The 24,004-nt window shown below is 40.0% G+C and overlaps 1 protein-coding gene across 1 annotated transcript in view; it reads right to left on the reverse strand.

Moving 5' to 3' along the window:
* Nucleotides 1–24,004, reverse strand: part of LOC137297669 (obg-like ATPase 1) — a 310,380-nt gene that overhangs the window by 81,379 nt on the left and 204,997 nt on the right. Inside the window, exon 10 of the mRNA XM_067829580.1 lies at nucleotides 11,593–11,689. Within this exon, the coding sequence (XP_067685681.1) occupies nucleotides 11,593–11,689 (97 nt within the window). The remainder of the gene's footprint in view (nucleotides 1–11,592; nucleotides 11,690–24,004) is intronic.

Below are 24,004 nucleotides of genomic sequence, written 5' to 3' on the forward strand. Positions count from 1 at the left end.
AAGCACTAGTTCCACATCACTGAGGGACATGCTCAAAGCGCGTATGACAACACAGTGGACAACAGTAGATACAGTTAGTGGTAGCGTTGGAAGAGATACGTTTTTAGTCCAGATTTAAACAAAGATAGCGTAGGTGCACTCTCGAGGTTAAATGGAAGAGAGTTCCATAATGAGGCACCTGCATGTGAGAAGGATCGAGGCCCAAAAGGTTTCAGTTTATATACTGGTACAGTCAAGAGCAGTTGGTCAGCTGATCGGAGATTTCTAGAGGGCTTGTAGTGGACAAACATCTCCTGAAGATAGAAAGGGGCAGTGTTTTGAAAAGACTTGTAGACTAAAGAAAGGATCTTAAAGTCAATCCTTTCACGGATCCTGAGCCAGTGCAGTGACTTTAGAGCTGGGGAGATGTGAGAATGGAGCTTAGTCCTGGTTATGATAAGGGCATCCCTGTTCTGTATCCTCTGCAGTGTGTTCAGCTAATCTCCTGATATTCCCATGAGTAAGCTGTTACAGTAGTCCAGACAAGAAAGAATGAGTGATCTAACCAGAGTGGCTGTAGTTTTAGCTGTAAGAAGATGACGGATTGATCCTGTACTTCTCAAATGAAACTGACATACTTTGCAGAGATGGTCCACTTGCTTATCCACAGTAAGAGAAGAGTCAATAAAAACACCAAGATTTTTTACATGAGGCGAGAAAGGTATGAGAGACTGTCCAATTTGCAGGTGGGTTAGCCGGGATTTTTGCTGTCTAGAAGGTGGAGCGATGATGATGGCCTCTGTCTTTTCGTCATTTAATTTAAGCATGTTGGTTGATATCCAGGATTTGACATTGTTGAGACAACTTTCCATGTTATGCAAAGATTCCATCAGACTTGCTAAGGTGGGTCTGAAACTGTCTACCAGCTGCGAGTCATCGGCATAGAAATGATGAGCCATGAGCCTTCTCTGATATCAAGTGTCCCAAAGGTCTTGTGTACATGGTGAAAAGGATTGGACCTAGCAGGGGACACCACAGGCCAGAACTTCACTGCGGGACATAGCTTTATTTATTTGGACAAACTGTTTCCTATCTGCAAGGTATGATGAACACCGCTCCAGGACAGTGCCGTTCAAGCCATAGTCATGTTCCAAACAACTCAGCAGCATTGCGTGGTCGATGGTGTCGAAAGCGGCTGAATCTTATAATATAGTCTAACAGGACTAACATGGCGATGTCTCCAGAATCAACACACATTTTTATGTTATTCATAACACAGTTTAGAGTCGTCTCAGTGCTGTGTGCCACTCTATATGCGGACTGATAGTTGTCCATCAGGTTAGACTTTTGAAGATGTTCCACGAGCTGTGCTTTAACAACTTTTTCTAGAATCTTTGACATGAATGTCAGGTTGGATACCGGGCAGTAGTTGCTCAAGGTCTGAGCGTCATGAGCTGTTTCTTGATTTGTGGCTTGATAACTGCCTCTTTGAAGCATGATGGCACCTTTCCAGTGGCCAAGCTGGTGTTTACAATCTTTGTTATCATGGGAAGAAGCACGTCCATTAATCCAAAGAGTAATTTTGTGGGTAGTGGGTCTAGCGAGCAAGATGTTGGTTTAGATGAAGTGATTAGTCTCTTTAACTCATTAAGCCCTGGAGCCGCTCCACTGCCCAACACCTGGCACCCCTCGCTGACTGCCTGATTGCTGCGACGAGGCTAATTAGTGCTAATCATGCCTGATTTCCCTGGCAGGTCTCGGATATGACAGGAAACTGACTAGTCTCACAAACAAGTACTGATTATTTAATTGTGTCGTAAAGATGTAAATGGGAAAGAGGCCGATGTGAATACATATATTACAGCATTTCATGTAATATATTACCTGTGTCTCTCATACCCCTTTGCCAGTGTGTGCTGTATTTTTATCAACACCTACGCGGTCTTTGTACGTACACATACATACTGCATGATACATTTATCTTTACTCGATGCTAAACAAAGCTTCCCGTCATGTGAAGGGATAAAATATCCCGAATGTAACGCATTATATCTCAGTTACTCATTATATTGGCTGATACTTTGACCAATCGTATCATGAGAACCTGTCACATAGGAAGGGCAAGGTGATGGGGCGTGGCCTAAATTTCTGAAGAGCACGTTTGGACACTCAAAGTGATAGGGTAGAGATTGATTATTGGCTTTATCGTTGACCAATGGTTATGTTGTGTTACGGCTGTATACACTATCATGCAACAATTTGTGTATTGTAAACATAACATCAGTTACTGTAATGATGTATGAAAGAAACACATAAGACATATGGGAGTAGACTGACACTATGATGAGTGTATTCGTTCTTAGTGTTTTGGACATGTAAAAGACTAACCACTGAAATGCAACAACTGAAAAGAATGAGTGAATTTAGTTTTACAGCGATTTTAGCTATATTCCAGCAGTATCGCGCGGGCTTCACACATTGTGCCCAACAACTGACAAGAATGGTATACCGTACCATTTGTACAACACAACTAGTGCATAAAGCGTTATTGTCCTTGGAACAAGTCTTTATGGTAGGCCTCAAAACAGTCAACGCACAAAAACACATCACAGCTTGAACATCTGCATTTGATGTCTCGATGTTTGCCAGTCCGTTTCATTGTATGTAAGACATGCTTAAACCAAATGATGTCCCTCTCATATCATTGTGAGAGATTAAATTGTTCAAAACATCTATGTCAATGGCAGTAAAGACGAATTTATGCACATGCATAATAATCTATGAAAGTAGCGTTTTTGCTGATACACTGCTAGTGTATACTGAATATTTTAAGGTAAGTACTAATAAGCTAGTCTGTGACTTATATAACATATAACAGATTCAGTTTGTCGCTTTGGTTCATCTAGATTTAACGCAGAAAATATACGAACATACATGCATACATATTGTATAATGCTATTCTTTGCACATACATAAGACAAAGGGTCATGGGATGGGCGTCATCAAAGTTCCCGAATAGGACGTTTTGTATCTTAACTGTTCAATATACTCCCTGATTTGTTATCTATGACCAATCGTATCATGAGGTACCTGTCACATTGGAAATGGCAGGTGATGGGGCTTGGGCTAAATTTCTGAAGAGCACGTTCGGTCACTAGACAGCTTGGATACAGATTGACTATTGGTTAGATCGCTGACCAATCGATATGCTAGATTTCGGTTTCATCAACTCTAGCTATCATGAGAAACTTTGTGTATCGTGAACATACATAATCATAAGGATGCCTGAAATGTACACGTAGGACTAACAACCACTTTGACGAGTTTATTTTTTTTCTAAGCGCTCAAAGCGCTACAATCCGATTATTTTTACCCCGGATAACCCAATCCAATCATTGAGTAGAGATAGTATTTACTTGCGTATACTTTTTGCGCACACTACTTGTACATCAAACATAATGGCTTGCTGAACATTTCAATATAATCTGTACATTGTTATGAATAAATATCATAATTCAAGTACATGTATTATAGAATTAAAAAAAGTAACACGATACTGATTTATTGTGATGTACACACTTGTAGTTGAATCTCCCCAAATATTTATGAAGATGGGCATACCTATATTTGTTTTGAAAGCAAACGAGGTTCAGAAGATTGGCAATGGGAGTGACTCCACAAAACAGGTTGTCCAATGATGTAACAGTGCATAAGTTTGTTTTACACTTGTCACGGGACAAAAGTTTACCTGGACATGCATTCAAGCAGAGGCTGTTATTTTGAGGTTGAAAGAGGTGTTCACATATTTAGTGTTGTCTGATTGAATGATTATACGCATCAATTCCGTAACTGATACATTATCCTCCTTTTATTGACGATGGATATGATACACATGATCATTACACAGGATAAGATAATTACAGAGATCAAGTACAAACGTTTCTTACACAATGCTTATGTAAATTGCATTGAAAAATCACATTTCAAATAAGCATGATACAGCTTGAACAAAATACCCCAGTTACCTTTGTATGGTTTATCTGTACTATATATGTATATTATGAGTAGATGCAAGAGTTATCACTTCATATTCGATTATGTATTATTGTCAACTTTAAAAATCAATAGTCGCAAATGAATTAGATCTAAATTAGTAACTTGTTTTATTTCAAATCTACACAAACATGAGTGTAATACAGTAGTGCTATTTATGTCTACGATTCATTATATGAACTATTACAATGAATGAATGAATGATTTAATTTAGAAGAAGGTTTCGTAACCTTGTCACTGTTAATTCGATCAATGGGCAAACATGGTATGTTAGTATTCACTCCCAATGACCAGTAACAAACACGTACCTCCTGTAACAACATCTCATAATCCCTTTTCTCGTAGACATGTGTTCATTTGCCTGTATAAGCCCCCGACATTGCAAGCAATTGTTATCAAAACACATTAATAGTTCTTCTGATTAACACAGAAAGTAATCTCTCTTGTAAGAAAGGCTAATCTTTGATCATTACTGCTAAATTGATTGAAATTATAGGTAATGTACGAATTTAAAATGTAAAACCCCCAATACGCGGCTGTCGTTGAATGAGAGGTGCTTTTCATAACCCCCAATATGCGGCTCTCGCTGAATAAGAGGTGCTTTTTATTACCCCCAATATGCGGCTCTCGCTGTGAGAAGCTAACTAATTTGCCACATATATGCGGCTCTCGACCTTAATGAGTTAATTGCAGTTCCGAGACTGGGGTGAAAGAAGAAAATTTGGTTCCCATGAAGTTTGTGTAAGAACCAGTAACACACACGGACCCCAGACCATGGCGTATCTTTGATATTTTCTCTGAGAAATACGTACTAAAGTTGTCTGCCAGGGTTGTATCAGTACCATGTGGAAAAGTGACATCCGCCTTCTTGCCGATCAACTTGTTAAGTGTGGAAAACAAGAGCTTAGGATTATCACTGTTAGTGTTAATTTCTTTAATAATGTAATCTGATCTAGCCTTTCTGATACATCTGTTTACTTCATTCCGTGCAGAGTTGTACATCTGGCGGTGGACTTCAAGTCGTGACTTACGCCAGCATCGCTCCGCAGCACACCTCTTTATCTTTGCATTTCTGACCTCTGAACAGTACGCAATCTATGACCATGCAAGTGTTTCTTAAGATTTGTGAACAGATGGTAATCACTTGGTGCCAGGTCTGGAGAGTAGGGGGAATGCAGCAAGACTTCGCACCCACATTCCTGGACAGCAGCGGCTGCAACGCGAGAGGTGTGTACTGAAACACTGTCTTGATGTAGAAGAATACCACGTCTGAATACACCGGCGCTTCTCCCTGATTGACTGTCGCACTTGCCTCAACAAGTTAGCGTAATATTCCCCATTCACTGTTCTTCATTTTGGTAAGTAATCTATGTGGATGACGCCTTTGCTATCCCAGAAGACTGTCGCCATTACCTTCTGCACTGATCTGGAGGCTTTGAACTTTTTGGTAATGGGAGAAGTGACATGTTTCCATTCCATGGATTCTTGTTTGCTCTCAGGATCATAGTGGTGGATCCAGGTTTCATTACAGACTACTAGCCTAAAGTGAAAATCTTCTGGATTCTTGTATCTGGTTAGCATGGAGTTGCTTATGGTGACCCTTGTTTGCTTCATTTCATCTGTAAGCATTCTTGGCACCCATCTTGCGCACACTTTAGACATGACGAGATGTTCATGAAGAATTGTCTCGATGGATCCGTGTGAAATGCCTGTGGTCTCCTCTAACTCGTGGAGTGTGCTTCGACAATTTTTCAGCACAAGTCTATGCACTCTGTCAATGTTTTCCTGACTAGTGCTTGTTGTTGGCCGACCTGGACGGGGGTCGTCTTCAAGACTCTCTCTTCCATGCTTAAATTCATTGACCCATCGTCTGATGGTAGCAAATGAAGGGAAGACTTCCCATAAACTGCTGAAAGCCTTTCTTCAATGTTCTTGGCCGAGTTTCCTTCAAGTACTAAAAACTTAATTACTGCTCTATACTAAATTTTATTCATTTTCACTGCCGTGAAGTGGGTCTCTTTCTGTCAATGTGAGCTGTTCAATAACTTCTGAGAGTAGGATACCAAAACTTATATATCACATCAGCTACATCCCAAGGTTCAATGTCATACCATAGGCTGTGACACCTGGGTATGAAAAATGCTCAAGACTCAAAACTTACTGACATCCCCTCGTACCTTACCATAGGACATATGCATAAGGCTTCGATAGTAGGTTGGCGGTGTCGGACTCCAGAGGACCAAACCAACTGATGCCAGCAAAAATCATACAATCTTGAGAAACCAGTGGAGTCTGGTACAGGAAACATCCTGTAACAAAAGAAAATGGGTAGTAACTCAAGGAACTCCATGGAGCCGATAATAGTACAAAATGAAGGCCTACAGGTAAGAAACAGTAGTTACCTAATGAGTGGCAGGACGGGTGAGCTGTTGAGTGACCACCAGAGGACCAAAGGACTGGAGACCTTGCAAACATCCTCCACTGCCGTCGATGACCTCCAGAAGCAACCCTCCATTATCTCTGATTTCTTGGGGGTTGTGAGCCGTGGGATGAGCCAGTCCTTGGGCATCGTAAGCGGTGAGGATTGTGGAACACAACCATAAAGCAACGGTGTTTCTATTCACCTTGCCCTTGCACGTCAAGGAAAAGGGAATGAACAGTCTCTTCCTACCTCGTCTCAAAGGAGCAGACCTTAGCCACCCGAATAGAGTAACCCTTGGCTCTCAATGCCTTTTGTAAATGACCCATCCGTACAGATGAAACCTCATCGGGTCTTGATGTAACTGATGACTGTGAGGGTGGCGCAGAAGGTTGGGCCACTCTGGTAACGGAAGGACGTGTCCGCCAGCGAGACAACGCAGCTCTGGAAACCAAGACCTGACTGGCAACCAGTGTGCGACCAAAAGCAGACGAATCCTCTTTGTCTGTCTGATCTTGCTGATGACTGCCGGCAGTAGAACTGGTGGAGGGAAGGCGTAAGCGTCCAATCCTTCCCATGCTAGGGACATGGCGTCTACTGCCCAAGCTGCTGGATCTGGAATTGGGGACACGTATACCGGCAACTGATGATTTAGACTTGTGGCGAACAGATCTATCAGGGGACGCCCCAGATTCCGGCACAGAAAGTGAAATGTTTCTGAGTGGAGCATCCATTCTGTTGGAGATGGTCTTCCGGGCCTAGACAGAGCATCGGCCAGGATGTTCCTGCAACCCAGAATATGTCGAGCTGATGCTATGACGTTGTTGCTGTCTAGAAGCTCTGAGAGAAGAAACATCTGGTCTAGCAATTTCTTCGATCAGGTGGTTCCCTGATTCCGAATAACCCATGCCACAGTGGAACTTACCTCCATTGGTAATGTACCCCATTGAAGATGAACCGGAGGAACTTCCGGTGGCGTTGAAAAAGTGGAACATGGAGGTATGTGTCCTGCAAATCGAGGCTGGCTAATCACGCTCCTGGTCACAGCTTGGCACGTAGTAGATCTAGGGTGACCATACGGAAATGAGGCAGGTCAGTGAGGTATAGATGGTAGAAAACTGTCATGGTGTGCATCATCTGATATTTGTCCGAATCCTTCTTAAGGACAAGGAAGATGGGAGAGTAAAACCCTGGGGAGTGAACAGGATCGACTACTAACTCTATGGCCTGCTTCTCCAACAGCACTTGAAGATTGTTTTGAAGTAAGAGCTACTGTTCCTGAGAGTACACTCGCGCCTGAGGTGCAAATGTTAGTGGTGGCAGGGTGACAATCGAAAGTTTATAACCAGTCCTTAAGATGGTTGTGACGTAGTACGACGACGGTGATCCTTTAGGACTTTACACACAGTACAAAACTGACGAGTCATAAACTGATACTGCAACATACAACAAGCGAGAAAAACTTATAAAAACTCGCGCAGCAGAAAACACCCCTACATAAAAAAGTGACGAACACCCCTAAATGACAAAAATAGGCACGTCCAAACGGTGTGGCACAGACAATAACAAGATGGCTGCTCCCGCACCAAAGACATGTTGCATGAGAAAAAAAGGGAAAAGTATAGAGCAAATGGCTAAAACATAAGATAGCCAAGTATAAGATGGTGTAAGAACTATATCATGGAATAATACTTTACACAAAAATTCATTTATTACCATTACAAGCATTATATATTAGGATTCAGATATTAAGAAAATATACACATAGCATATTAATCTCATCATGATCAGTAACAGCTTAGAGAAAGACACCAGCTTAAAGCAAAAACTAATTTCATAGATCTACAACTCCATCCAGTTGTGGAATCAACATGAGGCCTCCTGGTACCAGTAGACAGAGCCAAGACAAGCCAGATTCCACATCCAGATACCCTTATACCCTGATGACAGCACAAAGAACCTGTGCCCCTATACTAGAGAGATAACAACATACTTAATTCTCATTTGTTATTCTACCAGTTTAATGCCATTGTCCATCAATTACGTTCATACCATTGTAACTATCATCTATAATTCTAACAGTTTAATACATTTGTCCATCAACTAAGTTCTACCATTGTCCATCTAAGAATGTTTTTCCCAAGTTTGGCGACCAAACTTTTTCAGACAGAGGGGAAGTTATCATGGAATAATACTGTATACAAACATTCATTTATTACCATTACAAGCATTATATATTAGGATTCAGATATTAAGAAAATATACACAAAGCATATTAATTTCATCATGATCAGTAATAGCTTAGAGGAAGACACCAGCTGAAAGTGTGACCTACTGGAATAACCAGGGAGAGGGGAGTGCTCTTAATCCTATTAATCCTATCTGAAGTGGCATTAATCCTGCTGGCACATTTACTGTATGCTTGGGCTAGTTCTATCCATGCCTGTTTTGGTGTGTCAATTATAATAGCTTGGATTACAATAGATGTGCTTCACTGGGCCATGGCTTATGACCCTAATTGAAAATGTTTTCACACTGTTGTACTAATGATATGTTTTCTTCAAAGAAGCTCATTAAACTGTCTAGATTCAGCTTTAGTCTTTATGAACGGTTTGTCTAACCGTGGCATTTTGAATATCTCAGGCTAAGATTTATGGACAAACATCTTTAAACAAAGTACTTGTAATTTTAAACCCTTGTGGAGTTGTAGATCTATGAAATTAGTTTTTGCTTTAAGCTGGTGTCTTCCTCTAAGCTATTACTGATCATGATGAAATTAATATGCTATGTGTATATTTTCTTAATATCTGAATCCTAATATAATGCTTGTAATGGTAATAAATGAATATTTGTATAAAGTATTATTCCATGAAAACTAACCCAAGTTATGCACACCATGCTAAGACCACGCAAGAGCCACTGAAATGTGAGAAAAACCGGACCCACATCGAACGGCAAGTGAGGTAGCCAGGTAATTGAAGATATTTTTATTCTTCACTCACGTTACATGGAAACAAAAAACATACCTACCGTATGTGAATAACCTAAGAACAAGGTAGAAGTCTGGAAAAGACTCAAACTAAAGCGAACCAAACAAAACGGCGGATCACGCTTGAAGGACGTTGGAAGTAAAAGTGAATTTTGAAGCTTGAGGTAATATGCATATGTCCTATGGTAAGGCAAGTTAAAAATGAATAAATCACAAAAACCTGTAAATACCAAATGGCACCACTTTAGGTCCTGCCACAGATATCTACCAAGTTTTGCAGAAAAATATTGAACGGTTTTTGAGTTCTGCTCTGGAAATGAAGCCCATTCCTCCATTTTGAGACTAAGTCTGAAACATTTCCATGGAAACCAAGGAAATAATAAATCACAAAAAAATAGCAAAAGGCACCTCTTTGGGGTCTGCAACATATATCTACCAAGTTTTACTGACTGATATTTGGAAGTTTTTGAGTTGTGCTCCGGAAACGAAACACACCTCTCACTTTTGAGACAAAGTCTGAAACATTTCCATGGAAACCGAGAAAAAAAAGAAATCACAAAATCCTGTAACTAGCAAAAGGCACCATTGTAGCTTCTGCCGGGTATATCTACCAAGTTTTGCAGAAAAATAAAGAACGGATTTTGAGTTCTGCTCCGGAAAGGAAGCCCATCCCTCCATTTTGAGACTAAGTCTGAAACATTTCCAAGGAAACCGAGAAAATAATAAATCACAAAAACCTGTAAATAGCAAAAGGCACTACTTTGGGGTCTGCCACACATATCTACAAAGTTTTGCAGAGAAATATTGAACGGTTTTTGAGTTCTGTTCTGGAAATGAAGCCCATCCCACCATTAGACTAACACCAAATTGTTCAATGGAAAAACAAAACAAAACAAAAAAATGGAAAAACAGTGTAAATAGCATTAGGCACAACTATAGGTTGAGATTATCATATCTATCAAGTTTGGTCTGAAAATATTGAACGGTTTCTGAGTTATGTTCCGGAAACAAAATGATTACGGACAGACAGACAGACAGACAGATGGATGGACAGACAGACGAGGCATTGACTATATCTCCCTGCATTACATGTCGGGGGGATAAAAATCCAGAAAGTTGACCAAATGGCCAACGTGTTCTCGCACTTCTCTGGCATCGAAATTGGAAACTAATTTGTTGTGGATTACTGTTTGTATGGCATAATCATTCCAGGTTCAATTTCAAGTACAGATGTGTTTGCCTACACTACCCATGTTGTCCAGGACTGTGGTTCCCTTGTTGTCAATAGTGGTTGCAATATCTCTTTGGTTTTGAAAGTCATTGCTGTTTTGGAGGTATTCCATGAGACTCTTTCTATCTAAGGTGCCAGAGAAATCCATTAGATAGTCGATGGAATATAGTCCATAGCCATGTACCAATAGGACTTATTCAAATCTGGAAATACTGGCTTGTATTTGCTCCATAGGTATTTCTGGGACATCCACTTTTGCCACGAATATTCTGAATATCGGGCAATATGGATGCAAAAGTTACGGTGATACACAGATTTTAAGACTCTTACAAGTAATATTGAGTGAAGGGGAAGCATCAGAACAGGATTTCGTTCTGGGTCATAATTCTGGTGTTCCAATCCCTAACAGAAAACAAAAAATCTTTTATGGTGGGCTTACTTTCATGGATGAATGATTTACCAAAAAAAACCCTGTCTTATATCCACTTTTGCCACGAATATTCTGAATATCGGGCAATATGGATGCCAAAAGTTACGGTGATACACAGATTTTAAGACTCTTACAAGTAATATTGAGTGAAATCTTTTATGGTGGGCTTACTTTCATGGATGAATGATTTACCAAAAAAAACCCTGTCTTATATGTTATTTATCATACTACTGCTTGAAGTAAAGATATTGACACTGCACATTTCATTTTGCATTCTACTTTCTATTCAAACACCCAAGACCTGACATACTTCTTCATTGTAGTACTTATCACTGGTTTGGAACAGTATCTGAAGTTAATTCATAAATAGCATTGAAACTAAAAAATACAAAGGGGAACATGTGGAAAAAGGATCGAAAGACAGTTTGAAATACTCAGTTTTTCCATCATGTAGTTTGTGGACATGACAATTCTATTCACAATGTTGTTACCTGTACAGTCCATGCTTTGACTTCATCTTTGCCAGCAGTGAAGAAGTAGATGAGGTTAAGAGCTTTGTATCCTGTAACTATTATTTTCTCCAGAGCACTGCAAAAATAATGGCATAAATCAAAATTCAAAGCAGCATTGTCAATATTTCAGCCATATCATGACAAGAGCACAAAAATCAGATTATACCTGTAAGAAACTGGTCAGAAGCCAATTTCAGTAACACAGATCTAGACCAGATCAAAAAAGCATTTGTATCAATACAAACATTTATTTCTGTCGTAACTTTACCATCATATTTTGTTACATATTTTTTGCCTGGCTTTTCAATATGATGTATGAGGACAACATCATCAAACATTGTGGTCTATCAAATCAAGCCATTTTTGGTCGCATAAAACTCTCTATCACCATATGTTACTTCACCAAAGAAGCAATGTCAGCTAAAACATGTTTTTATTGCCGTAAGATTTTATGGTGATTGATTGTTTCTCACTGATCTGGAAGACTTCAACGGGGTATGCCAGTCCACTGTCTCATGGCTATTTACCAACACAAATATATGATAGTGAAATATGTGAAGCTTATTTGATTCCCAAAGGCAGCATCCAACCATCAAACCATCAAGGAATAATCTTATACAGGAAGGGAGTGTTCCCATGGCATAAACATTCAAGTTGGCTGTGACTTTCACAACAAAATTCACTACAATACCCCCAAACAGCCTTATTTAAAATGTTATACTGTCAGCATCAATTTATTTGTATGCCACACACAAGTCATTCTCTTCCCACAGAGGTTACTTGTGATATCTTCCTATGAACCTCTGTTCTAATACAGCCATATTTCGCGGTACTCATAAAATCCCCTAGCGGCAAAAAATGGCAGCAGATTTATTTTTTCTGTCCAAAGAGAATACGTGTTACATCGACCTAGATTCAACTTGACAAGTGCAAGCAATGTGGAGAAACAAATATGACATGACTGAGTACTGTCTAGAAGAAACATTTGAGTATCGCGCTCGGGAAGTGGTTCTAGTTTTCATGATGCATCCGGAAAATACCGAGATCTTGCGAACGATCACTTTTGAAACAAGGTCGCTGATTGCACTACTAAATCTGATTGCCTCCAATCACTAGTCTTGAACACTCGCACCATGAAAGGGTCGTATTAGAACAGAGGTTACACAGGAAGATATGACAAGTAATGTCTGTGGGAAGAGAATGCATACAAGTGTAATGAGAAATGATTAAGTGCAACTTCAAAGGATCCAAACCTTGTGTACTCCACTAGTGACTTTGACAATGACCTGATAAGCCACCTATTCATTTTCATAACCATGTTGTAAAGAGTTATACACCTTACTCGGTAATGTGCTAGCTATATCGTGGCATTTTCACAACCAATCACTATGTAGCTGTGTGTGGTGTGTTATGTCCAGCCACTGGGCTGCTAGTCAGAACAGAGGCATTTTTTGATGAGCGGTGAAATTCATTTTGTTGGAAGTTTGGGTGGAAGGCTGAAAATAAAGAACCTCCCTCCTGTAAGAGTTATGTATAGTAGTATAGACAATGGGGCTACAAGATCACTTTAAAAAATAAATAAATGTGAAATAAAGCTTTTGTCAGGTATTTTGAGCTCGTCACCATGATCTGATGCGCAATTCTCCCCCCTCCTCCGTCCCCACCCCTATACTAGAAAAAAGTCAAAGTTTGTAGCCACAGTCCTCCAAGGGACTATTTTTTTCCTTTTCTTTTTTTTGTGTGCAGGACTGGATGGGTGCCTTCTCTTACAGTGATAGACACAAAAATGGTCAGGACTACCAGGATTGGTACTTGTTCTGAACAGTTTGTTATGTTCTCGGATGTTTTCGGTTTGATAGTATAAACGCATCTGCTTCGTGGCCAGGTCATGGCTTTTCTAGACTAACAGCTAGTCTCTAAAATGAACTTATTTTACTGAAAAAACGTTCATAGTGAAACAAAAATAATATAATGAAATGGAGCCCTGACACTTCCTTCATTTTCAAACTTGCCACATTTTCTAGACTTGCGGGGGCTTTCTTGGATATATATACTTCAGGGTCTGTATGAGACTACTTTTCATGCTGCACGAGATTTTGTGCAAGGTCTGACTGTCTGCGCATCGTTAACAGGGTTATGAAAAAGAATATACTTTGAGTATCAGAGGTGAAAGGGTGTTGATGGGTTGCTTTCCCCAAGTATTAGAAACATTAAAAATAGAAACATAGTTGGAGAAAGTTACCCATTGACAATTTGACAGTATCTAAATAGGCAACAGTTTCATTATTCAGTTTAAAGTTCATAATTTATTAGCTTATTTCTCATCACGTTTAGTTAGTTACAAGGGAATTTCACGTTTATTTGGTTACAAGGGGATTTCACGTTTTGTTCCTTAGAATGGGATTTCACATTTTGTTCCTTAGAATGGGATTTCACGTTTAGTTCATTAAAAGGTAAGTCAAAATTTATCCTAATAAGTTAGTTGAATTTCCACTGCGCAACAGTACTACCTTTTGTTCCCAAGTAGTAAAAGATTTCCAATTAGAGTTTGTTAGTTCCAATGTAAAGCACTAGACAAAGTAGAAGATGGCAACCGAAACGACTTTCCAGAACATGGGCCTGTGAGTTGAAAAGTCGGTAGGAGTACATCTCCTCCTAGAAAATACTGTAAACAGAAATCTGGTGCCGGACATCGCCTGTGTCAACTATCTTGCTGGCAATCTCGGATGAACCAATCTACAACCTTTGGAAAGGTTACCTACATTTGTAGATGCTATATACGTGTTTGGCTACCTCCAACAAAAATACTGCGTTTGCAAGAATGCCAAAGTACCCTGCATGTTCCGCAAAGCTCGTTGTTTCCATAATCTCCATCGCAGTACAAGAGTCTTTGGTCCACCATAATTATGTGCAAACGAATATCCTGCACACAATGCAGAAACAGGCAAGAAAGTAAAAGAAAAGCGGCAAGAACTCTATCTGGAAGAGAAGGCATATGCTCTATTCGTAGCCAAGACAGACATTTCCAAAATATCAATTGGCGAACTACAAACGCCGATTCCAAAACTAGAAAGCCAGCTACTTGTACACGGCTATGGGCTGTATTCTATCGATTATACAAGAGATTCCTCTGGTGTGCTGCATCACAAGCGACTGGTGGAATACCTTTGGAAGAAACATGGCTTCCAAGAGCAAGGAGACTTGTCTTCTGCTGTGCAGTGGGACAGTCCAACAATTCTAGACAATACGGGTAGTGTAGGGGCCCACGTCTGTACGTGGGTCGAGACCTTGAATGGCTACACCATGCAAACAAAACTCTACAACAAAGTTGTTTCCAATTTCGAAGCAGGAGAAGTCTGAAAGCATGGATATGCTTGGCTGCCTCAGTAAGGGGAATCTGGTAATATTCCTTGAGTACATCCAGTTTTGATACAAACAATGCCTGACCAAAGCTGTCAATACAGTCGTCAATCTGGCTGGCTCGCCTCAGGTCTGAACAGACACTGAACTGACTACCAGGCTTGGGTATCATCAGACAGGGGGAGCTCCAGTCACTGTCACTCAGCTCAATGACTCCTTGCTGTAGCATGGCGTCGATCTCTCTCTTCAGCAGGGCCCTCTTAGCAGGGTTGAAGTGGTAGAGGTGCTGTTTGACTGGAGCGGCACCACCTACATCAATGTCCAGCTGCATGGCATTGGTTACCCCTGGGCCGTCGGGAAATACAGGCAGGTGTTCCTTGATGAGGGACAGCAGTTCTTTGCGATGGGGACACATGGACCAGCTTGGAGTTCAGGTCAGCCAGGATCTCCCTGTTTTGTAGCTTGGCCTCAGAGAGTGTTCTGACTGCTCACTACTTAGAACCACACCGACAGGACTCACATCGGCCCTTTCTTGGTAGGCCTTCAACAGGTTGATGTGACAATATCTCTGTTTCCTGTGCCTGTCCGGAGTACTGATCACAATAGCCCAGGTCGTTAACCCTACGTTTAACTGTATGTGAACCACAGTACTTGGCCTTAAGTGGGGACTAAAGGATGGGGAGGTACAACACCTCCTCATCACCAGCCTCGAACTGTCTGTCCTGGGCCTTCCTATCAAAGCGAGCCTTAGCCTGGTTTTGGATGGACAGTAAGTGTTGTTTAGCTGGGGTGGTAGTCTGTCAAAGCCTATCCTTGATCCTTGCCACATAATAACCCAACAAGTTCTCAGACTGATTATTATCAAGCCATTTGTGCTTGACTAGTTTCAGCGGGCCTCTAGTGCGTGACCATATGCTAGCTCAAGAGAGACAATCCAAGTGACTTCTGATGTGAATCTCTAGCCGCAAATAAGGCAAAAGTGAGTCCTACATGCCAGTCTTTCTCATGCTCAAGACAAAAACACCGCAACATGCTTTTCAAGGTCTGATGAAAACGGTCTAGGGCTCTTTGAGACTCAGGATGATAGGCACTGGACCTGACTTGATTAATCTCTAACAACAGCTTGACCTGACGAAACAAGTGTGACATAAGTATGAGGCTTGGTCTGACTGTATCTCATTAGGCAAGCCTGTCATGGTGAAATACTTAAGGAGAGCCTTAGTAACCACAGCTGCTGTAACCTTACGTAATGGAATAGAATCTGGAAACCACTGGTGTTTGTGTGCACATGATGGTCAATAAATATTGACTACCCTGAGAAGTCTTACTCAGTGGTCCTACAATGTCAATTAACACCTTGGAGAACACCTTCCCAACAGCAGGAACAACTTTCAATGGCGCTGGTGGAATCAACTGATTGGGTTTCCCCACTACTTGGCACACTTGATAAGAACTACAGTAATCATCTACATCCTTGTATATAAATGACCAGAAGAAATCTGACCTTACCCGGTCATAGGTCTTAGTTCTACCGTTATGTCCCGCAAATAAACTCTTATGAGCTATACTGAGAATTTAGTTCAGAAGTCCTTTGGGACTACAGTCTGTTCCTGCAAACTAACATCTAACTCCTTCTGAGGACAACATCTTATGAGAACACCCCAGTGAACATAAAACTCCTCAGTCTCCTTAGTATCTGACCTGTTTCAGCTACCCGTCCTCTGAGCGAGACACAATGCCTCCTGACTCCAGTTAACATCTAGAGCATTGAGAGAATTCTAATCAACCTCTTTTGGCCGTTTTAGGAGCCTTAATAGGATCAGCCTCCACAGCTAGGCCACCTTCACTTATGCCATTTACTGGACCACTACTTGAAATCCCTCATGCGTATTAGACACACATGTGTCAGCAAGATCTACATCATCTAACAGCTTGACCTTGGACATTGACCTAGTAGTAACACAAGTTGGGTACACAGTCACACTAGAATCTACCTTGGCCAAACCGGCGACCTGTGAACTTGTAAGTCTGGGGAGCAGCTGGGTTCACAGTGGCGATCAGTTTGGTCATCAGCTCAATCAAATGGCAGCTCCTCAGCTACACAACAACTCGACACAAAGTAGCTGCTGAGCAATACCTTACAACACAACCCGTAACTTTCAAATCAGAAACTGAACCTCTATGGAAGTACTTGCAGACCCTTGACGATGACAAAGTTTTCTTGACAAAACCTATAGCCGATGCATTACCACGTTTCCTCTTGAAGCATCTGTTGACTGTGTGATTTGCCATATGACAGTAGCTATACTTAGGCCTAGACCACATGGAGCTCACACCCTGAGCACCATTTTGTCCCAAATTGCTATTGCGTTGTCCACCCAGATTACCAGGATTACCACTCTGATCAGCGTTAGCTAGACCTGGGCCTCTCCTGCCATTACCATCCTTGCCATGGATACCACCATTGACACCAGGTGTACCTTTACTCTGAACACCTAAATTACCCCAGCATGGAACTTTTGGCGCTAGTGGAACTTTGCGCACCAAGGAGCAATTATCAGCCACCTCAGCCACGTGTGCTAACTTACAGATCTCCTGACCGTATAAGAGAAGTCTTAAACCTGGAGACATGCTATTTCTAACCTCTAACAGTATTAAATCCCTCAATTCTGCCAACTCCTTCAAAGACCCAGACCTCATCCATTTGTCAAACAAAATGCCCTTCTTGGCAATAAACTCAGCATAGGTTTCTGTCCCCATCCTAGTCAAACTCAGGAACTGTTGTCAATACGCCTCACTAATCACCTCATAAGCCCAGAGAATAGCCAACTTGATCTGCTGATAATTCCGGGACTGCTCATTGCTCAAGGAGTTGTAAGCAACTGTTGCCTTGCCCCTGAACTTGGATTGAACTAAGATAGGCCAGTACTCAGTTGGCCATCTCAACTCGGAAGCAATCCGTTCTAACAGCTTGAACAAGCCTTCTACCTCTACCTCATCAAAGTTAGGCAAAGACCGATAACAATCATTAATCTCGACCTTATCTGATGAACCAGTTCCATTAGATTGTCTAAGTTCTAACTGCTTCAACCTGAACTCATGTTCCCGTGCCTCTCTTCTTTCCTCTGCCTCTCTAGCAGCCTGCCTTTCCTGAGCTCCAACTCTAGCTTCTGCAGCTGTAACCTTTCAGAAAGAGATGGGCTTGAACTATCCCCAACTACCTCCTGTGTCAACTACGGGCTCCTCATATACCGACTCCTGGCCATCATCAGACCATATAGCATTAATCAGGACATCCTTAATCTGTCTGACACAAATTCCTGCTTCTAGGCTAATATCGTATTCTCCTGCTAACTCTAGCAGCACCTTCTTAGAACACCTTTTAATTTGAACCACTGATGGCTTATCTGAGTCAGCCATGATACAGCCATGTAGCTGCACTACACTCAACTACTCAATAAACCCAGGCCAGTCAAAGAACAATAAGACCTTACACTAGCAACTAGAATGCTAGGAAGATCCCAGACGAGCCCCCAATATTCCTTAAGTGAGAATCTTTACCTCCTCTCACGGTGCCACCTACCGTCAAGGGTGTCTGGACAGATCCAGTAAACGTACCAAGAACAAAAGTTTGACTGTGAGTTTAAAACATTTATTGAATGCATGGAACCACACCAGCTAAAAACCCAAAACAGAACTAACTGACCAAGACGGCTTGCCTTAACAGACGAGGCCAAGGGTCTACCCATAGGTTGCTTGGTGCCCCCTACTGAGTGAGTGATAAGGGTCGGACTGCAGCTTCTAACAGGGCGCATAATGGTCCTAATAAAAAAACAGTTAATAATAGTATCTTGGTGACCAATAAACCAAACAAAGAAAGACAGGAAGAAATACCATCACAGGATCCTGTCTTGGGCTCCCAAGATCAGCCTTCCAGTCATCCCCCGATGCAGCACTTGACAGCAAAGTAGTTGGTCAACCTGCGCGCAGCAGTCTAGTCTTTCCCAAGGTGCCAAATGTCTGTCCATGTCCGGCTATATCTCAACCGTGCGGACGTCGGAGTGGACAGTACTCAATGCGAGGTGAAAGATGTCCACTCGCCTCTGACTGGCACAGCAGTGTGCTAATAGTTCAGTATATAACACGATTTAACTATGTACAAAGAGTAAGTATAGAGAAAAGGGGCACCGGATCAAGTCAAGCGAGATGTAGGTGACTAAGTGGACAATGGGTTCTTTATTTGTGTAGATAGCGAAACCCTGATAAAGTAAACGGTATGCCTAAGATATCTGAGTGGCATAAACAGTTTTATCTTTACTATATTAATATTTCTCTACAAGTACAGAAGCTACATGTACTTATGACTAGTGGACTCCTCTACAAGAGAGTAAGTACACCACTGGCCAAGTTGCAGGTCACAGATGCAAGTCGCGTGACAGAAGAAACCTCCCTTATCTATCAGCGAAGCCTCCATTTTGAAAGAAATATGTCATCAGTAGTGATGTCACACGTCAACATTGTTGCACATATTAGGCAATTTTCTTTGAGGTGAAGGTTTCTTGAAAAAGAGTTAACACAATGGCCATACCATTCCGACTGCACTTTCAGTACTGTGATGTATATTTGCCTATCGTTCAGATATTTTTCATGAAACTGATTTCAGTATCGAGATATATCCATGTTTAACACCATATGATATGTGGATGTAAGGTAAGCGTTTTTATTCTTTGAAAGCTTTTGATTGTTTGAATAATATTTACAAAGGAAACTGACTCTGTAAGTGTACTATTCCACATTTTAAGCCTCTACACAAATGTTTGAAGATCACACGTAGCAATTACTGCAACATGTGCTTTAGTTCCTGTGATGTACAATATTCAATATGTTGAGACAAATATTGCAGTTTCATATGAAAAGGTTAATAAACAGCAATTTAATTTCAACTTATAAGTAAAAATGATAATATTAATGAAAATGATTCGTACATTTCATGAAATGTAGAGGCACACATATTTAAAGGAACTGTCTTGTTCATTGTATTGGTTTGTGTCGTTTTTATAGACAAAACAATTATGAATATTGATTGACTAGGTGCAAGTTTGTATGAATGTTTTATGACTTTATTATAATTTTTTTCGATAATAAAGTCAATTCAAATTCGATTGAAATATATCTGATGGCAGGAGTATACATGATGGTTGTTCTGGCTCAACCTATATAATTCATAACATAATAACCTATCCTTCCCTCACTCATCTTAATTTATAAACCCCATAACCACTTTTCATCTCCCATGTAAAAGTTTATAATTATTGATAAAAATGCATTATGACTGGCATTATAATTGAAGCACCAGTACTATTAATACATAAAGAACTAACATCAACCACCCATGAATATTTTGACCCTTTAACAAGAAGTCTATGAATATTATTCTGATCAGGGTCTTTATCATTTTCCCTTAATGGATAATAACCAGAGATTTTACCATTTATAATAATTGGTTTACTTTTATTGTATAATTTTACCCAATCAGCAAATTGAGAAGAATTAGGTAATTCATGTATTTCAATTCTTAGGATAGGAATATCTAAAGGGGTGCCATATTTACATTTTTAACAGTTGTTTGAATTTGTGTGAAAAGTTGACCATTATAAAATTTTATTCCATTCTGTGGTAAAACAGTATATTTTTCTTTGTGTGGAAATTATAAAGTTTTATCTATCACTTTTTTGTAATTTCTTTTCTGACTGTCCTAGAAATGTCCTATGAAATAGCTTTAAATAATGAAGACTCACGATCTGAATCTGGAATTGTGTGTGTTTTTGTTATTGAGATAGTCAAACCATAAGGTCCGTCATTTGTAGGTAAAATTCTGTTTGCTTGAATTTCATTTTGGAACCTAAGTCTGAGTAGTTTCTTGTTGAAATAAATTTTTACATAACTTTGTGTCATTCCTCGTTATTGCTCTATCCCAATCAAACATTAACAAGTCAGATAAAGCATGATTTTCAATATTGCTTTCTCACAAGCGGTAACAAAATCGTCTGTGTGTTGTCATGGTATACTAATTAAAAACATAAAAGTCTAAATGTTAATTTATAGATTACGAACAATACACAGCTGAACTGTACGCGCTGAGACCTACAAGCTTATAGTATCAGATTACACAATCAACCATTTAGAGAATTGTTTCACATATAATATAATCACTGTGCATGCAACATGTTTACAGTGAATGAATTGAAGAAACAAGAGCGTGAACGTGGCCTTAAAGATTATTCTCGCATGATGAAACCCGAGTTATTAGATTTGTTAGGTTCAAAGTATCAAAAAACACTTACTGTGAAAGAGCTCAAGCTCATGTGCGTGGAATGCGAGGTTATTCTCATATGAGGAAATCTGAGCTCACTGAATTACTACAGGAACAAAAACCTACAGAATTACAATTCACGCCTACTGAGCATGCTGTAGGAAAATATTTGAGAGGTTGGAAGATGGAAATTCAAAGAAACATAGACATTGAAGATATAAAACAATTGGTACTTGACAAAGTAAACCAAGAAATGAAAGATTTAAGATGTATTAAATTTCAAGTCAATTTAAAGATGACACTAGAGAAACAACAGGCAAATAAAGTAACTGAATACGACAATGTTTACTTCAGAGGTAATCAAGAAGTTACAATGCAACCTGACACTATCAACTCTTCTATAGATCATTCAAAACAATTTGAGACATACTAGAATGTTCCACCTACAGGGGTTCTGGTTGGGTTGTTGATAAGATTAACATGGTTTACCTGGATATAGCAAACTATGTACCATTGAGAGGTGGAAAGTACTTTCTATTGCCTGAGTATTTTAAGAAAAAACATGCTATGGTTAACGTTAAAAACCCTGGTGATAATTGTATGAGGATAGCGATAAGATCAGCTAAATTTCCAGCTAAAAAAACAGACTTTCTAGTTACCCAGAAGACGATGGTATCAATTGGGAAGGTATGGATGAACCCACCCCTATCTCTCAGGTCCCCAAAATAGAAAAACACAATCCAGACTTAGCTATAAACGTATTCAGGCATAAAGGTAAAAATGTAGAAGTACAGAGGATAAGTCCTTTAACTCATTAAGCCCGAGAGCCACTTCACTGCTCCACATCTGGAGCCCCGTGCCGATTGCCTGGCTGGCTGTGGCGAGGCTAATTAGGGCTATTCGCGCCTGATATCCCTGACAGGTTTCGGAGATTACAGGAAACTGTCTCGTCATGTGAGCAAGTCCTGATTGTTTAATTGTTTAATGGCACTTTAAAGGTATATGTTGAAAGAAAGAGTGAATACATGTCATATATGTAACGTTTTACGTAATTTTATTGCACTTTCTCTTGTAGACTTTTGAATTTTAGAATTTACGCACATGCCTTATAATCTTCTATGAAAGAAGCGTTTTTGTTGATATGTTGCTAGTGTATACTGAATATTTTAAGGTAAGTACTAATAACCTAGCGTGTGACGTACATGGAACAGATTCACAGTTTGTCACTTTGGTTCATCTAGATTTAACGCAGAAAATATACGTTATCGCACGAACATACATGTATACACATGGTATAATACTATTCCTTGCACATACATAAGACAAAGGGTTATGGGATGGGCGTCATCAAAGTTCCAAAATAGGACGTTTTGTATCTGAACTGTTCAATATAGTCCCTGATTTGTTATCTATGACCAATCGTATCATGAGATACCTGTCACATAGGAAATGACAGGTGATGGGGCTTGGGCTAAATTTCTGAAGAGCATGTTTGGTCATTAGACAGCTTGGATACAGATTGACTATTGGTTAGATCGTTGACCAATCGATATGCTAGATTTTGGCTTTGTCAACTCTAGCTATCATGAAAAAGTTTGTGTATCGTGAACATACATGATCGTAAGGATGCCAGAAATGTACACGTAGGACTAACAAGCACTTTGACGAGTTTATTTTTCTTTGAAGCACTCAAAGCGCTACAATCCGATTATTTGTACCCCGGATAACCCAATCCAACCATTGAGTAGAGATAGTATTTATTTGCATATACATTTTGCGCACACTACTTGTACATCACACATTATGGCTTGCTGAACATTTCAATATAATCTGCAGATTCTTACGAATAAATATCATAATTCAAGTACATGTATTATAGAATTTAAAAAAGTAACACGATACTGATTTATAGTGATGTATACACTTGTAGTTGAATCTCCCCAAATATTTATGAAGATGGACAGACTTATATTTGTTTTGAGAGGAAACGAGGTTCAGAAGATTGACAATGGGCATGACTCCACAAAACAGGTTGTCCAATGATGTAACAACATCTCATAATCCCCTTTCTCGTAGACATGTGTTCATTTGCCTGTCTAAACCCCCGACATTGCAAGCAATTGTTATCAAAACACATTTATAGTTCTTCTGATTAACACAGAAAGTAACCTCTCTCGCAAGAAAAGCTAATCTTTGATCATTACTGCTAAATTGATTGCAATTATAGGTACAGTACGAATTTAAAATCTAAAATGCATATGCGAGTCACTCGCTGAATGAGAGGTGCTTTTCATAACCCCCAATAAACGTCTCTCGCTGAATAAGAGGTGCTTTTTATTACCCCCAATACGCGCCACTCGCTGTGAGAAGGTAATTAATTTGCGGCATATGCCCGGCTCTCGGCCTTAATGAGTTAATGTATAAGGATGATCTTAAAATAATTAATATACTTATGGTACAACAAGGTGAAAAATATCACTATACATCGATAAAGAATTTTAGCCAACTGTTGTATAATCAATCAAAACACGGGGGAAAGAAACACTTCTGTGAAAGGTGCCTTCATGGGTTTTCTAGGTCAGATCTACTTGATTCGCATAGGGATGATTGCCTAGGTGTAGGGGAGACAGCCGTACGAACAGATATGCCAAAAGAAAATAATAATATTTCAGAATTTACTAACCACAAAAATAAAATGCCAGTACCATATATTATCTA

The sequence above is a fragment of the Haliotis asinina genome, chromosome 10 (assembly GCF_037392515.1).
Source record: "Haliotis asinina isolate JCU_RB_2024 chromosome 10, JCU_Hal_asi_v2, whole genome shotgun sequence".
In the NCBI taxonomy this organism is placed as follows: Eukaryota; Metazoa; Mollusca; class Gastropoda; order Lepetellida; family Haliotidae; genus Haliotis; species Haliotis asinina.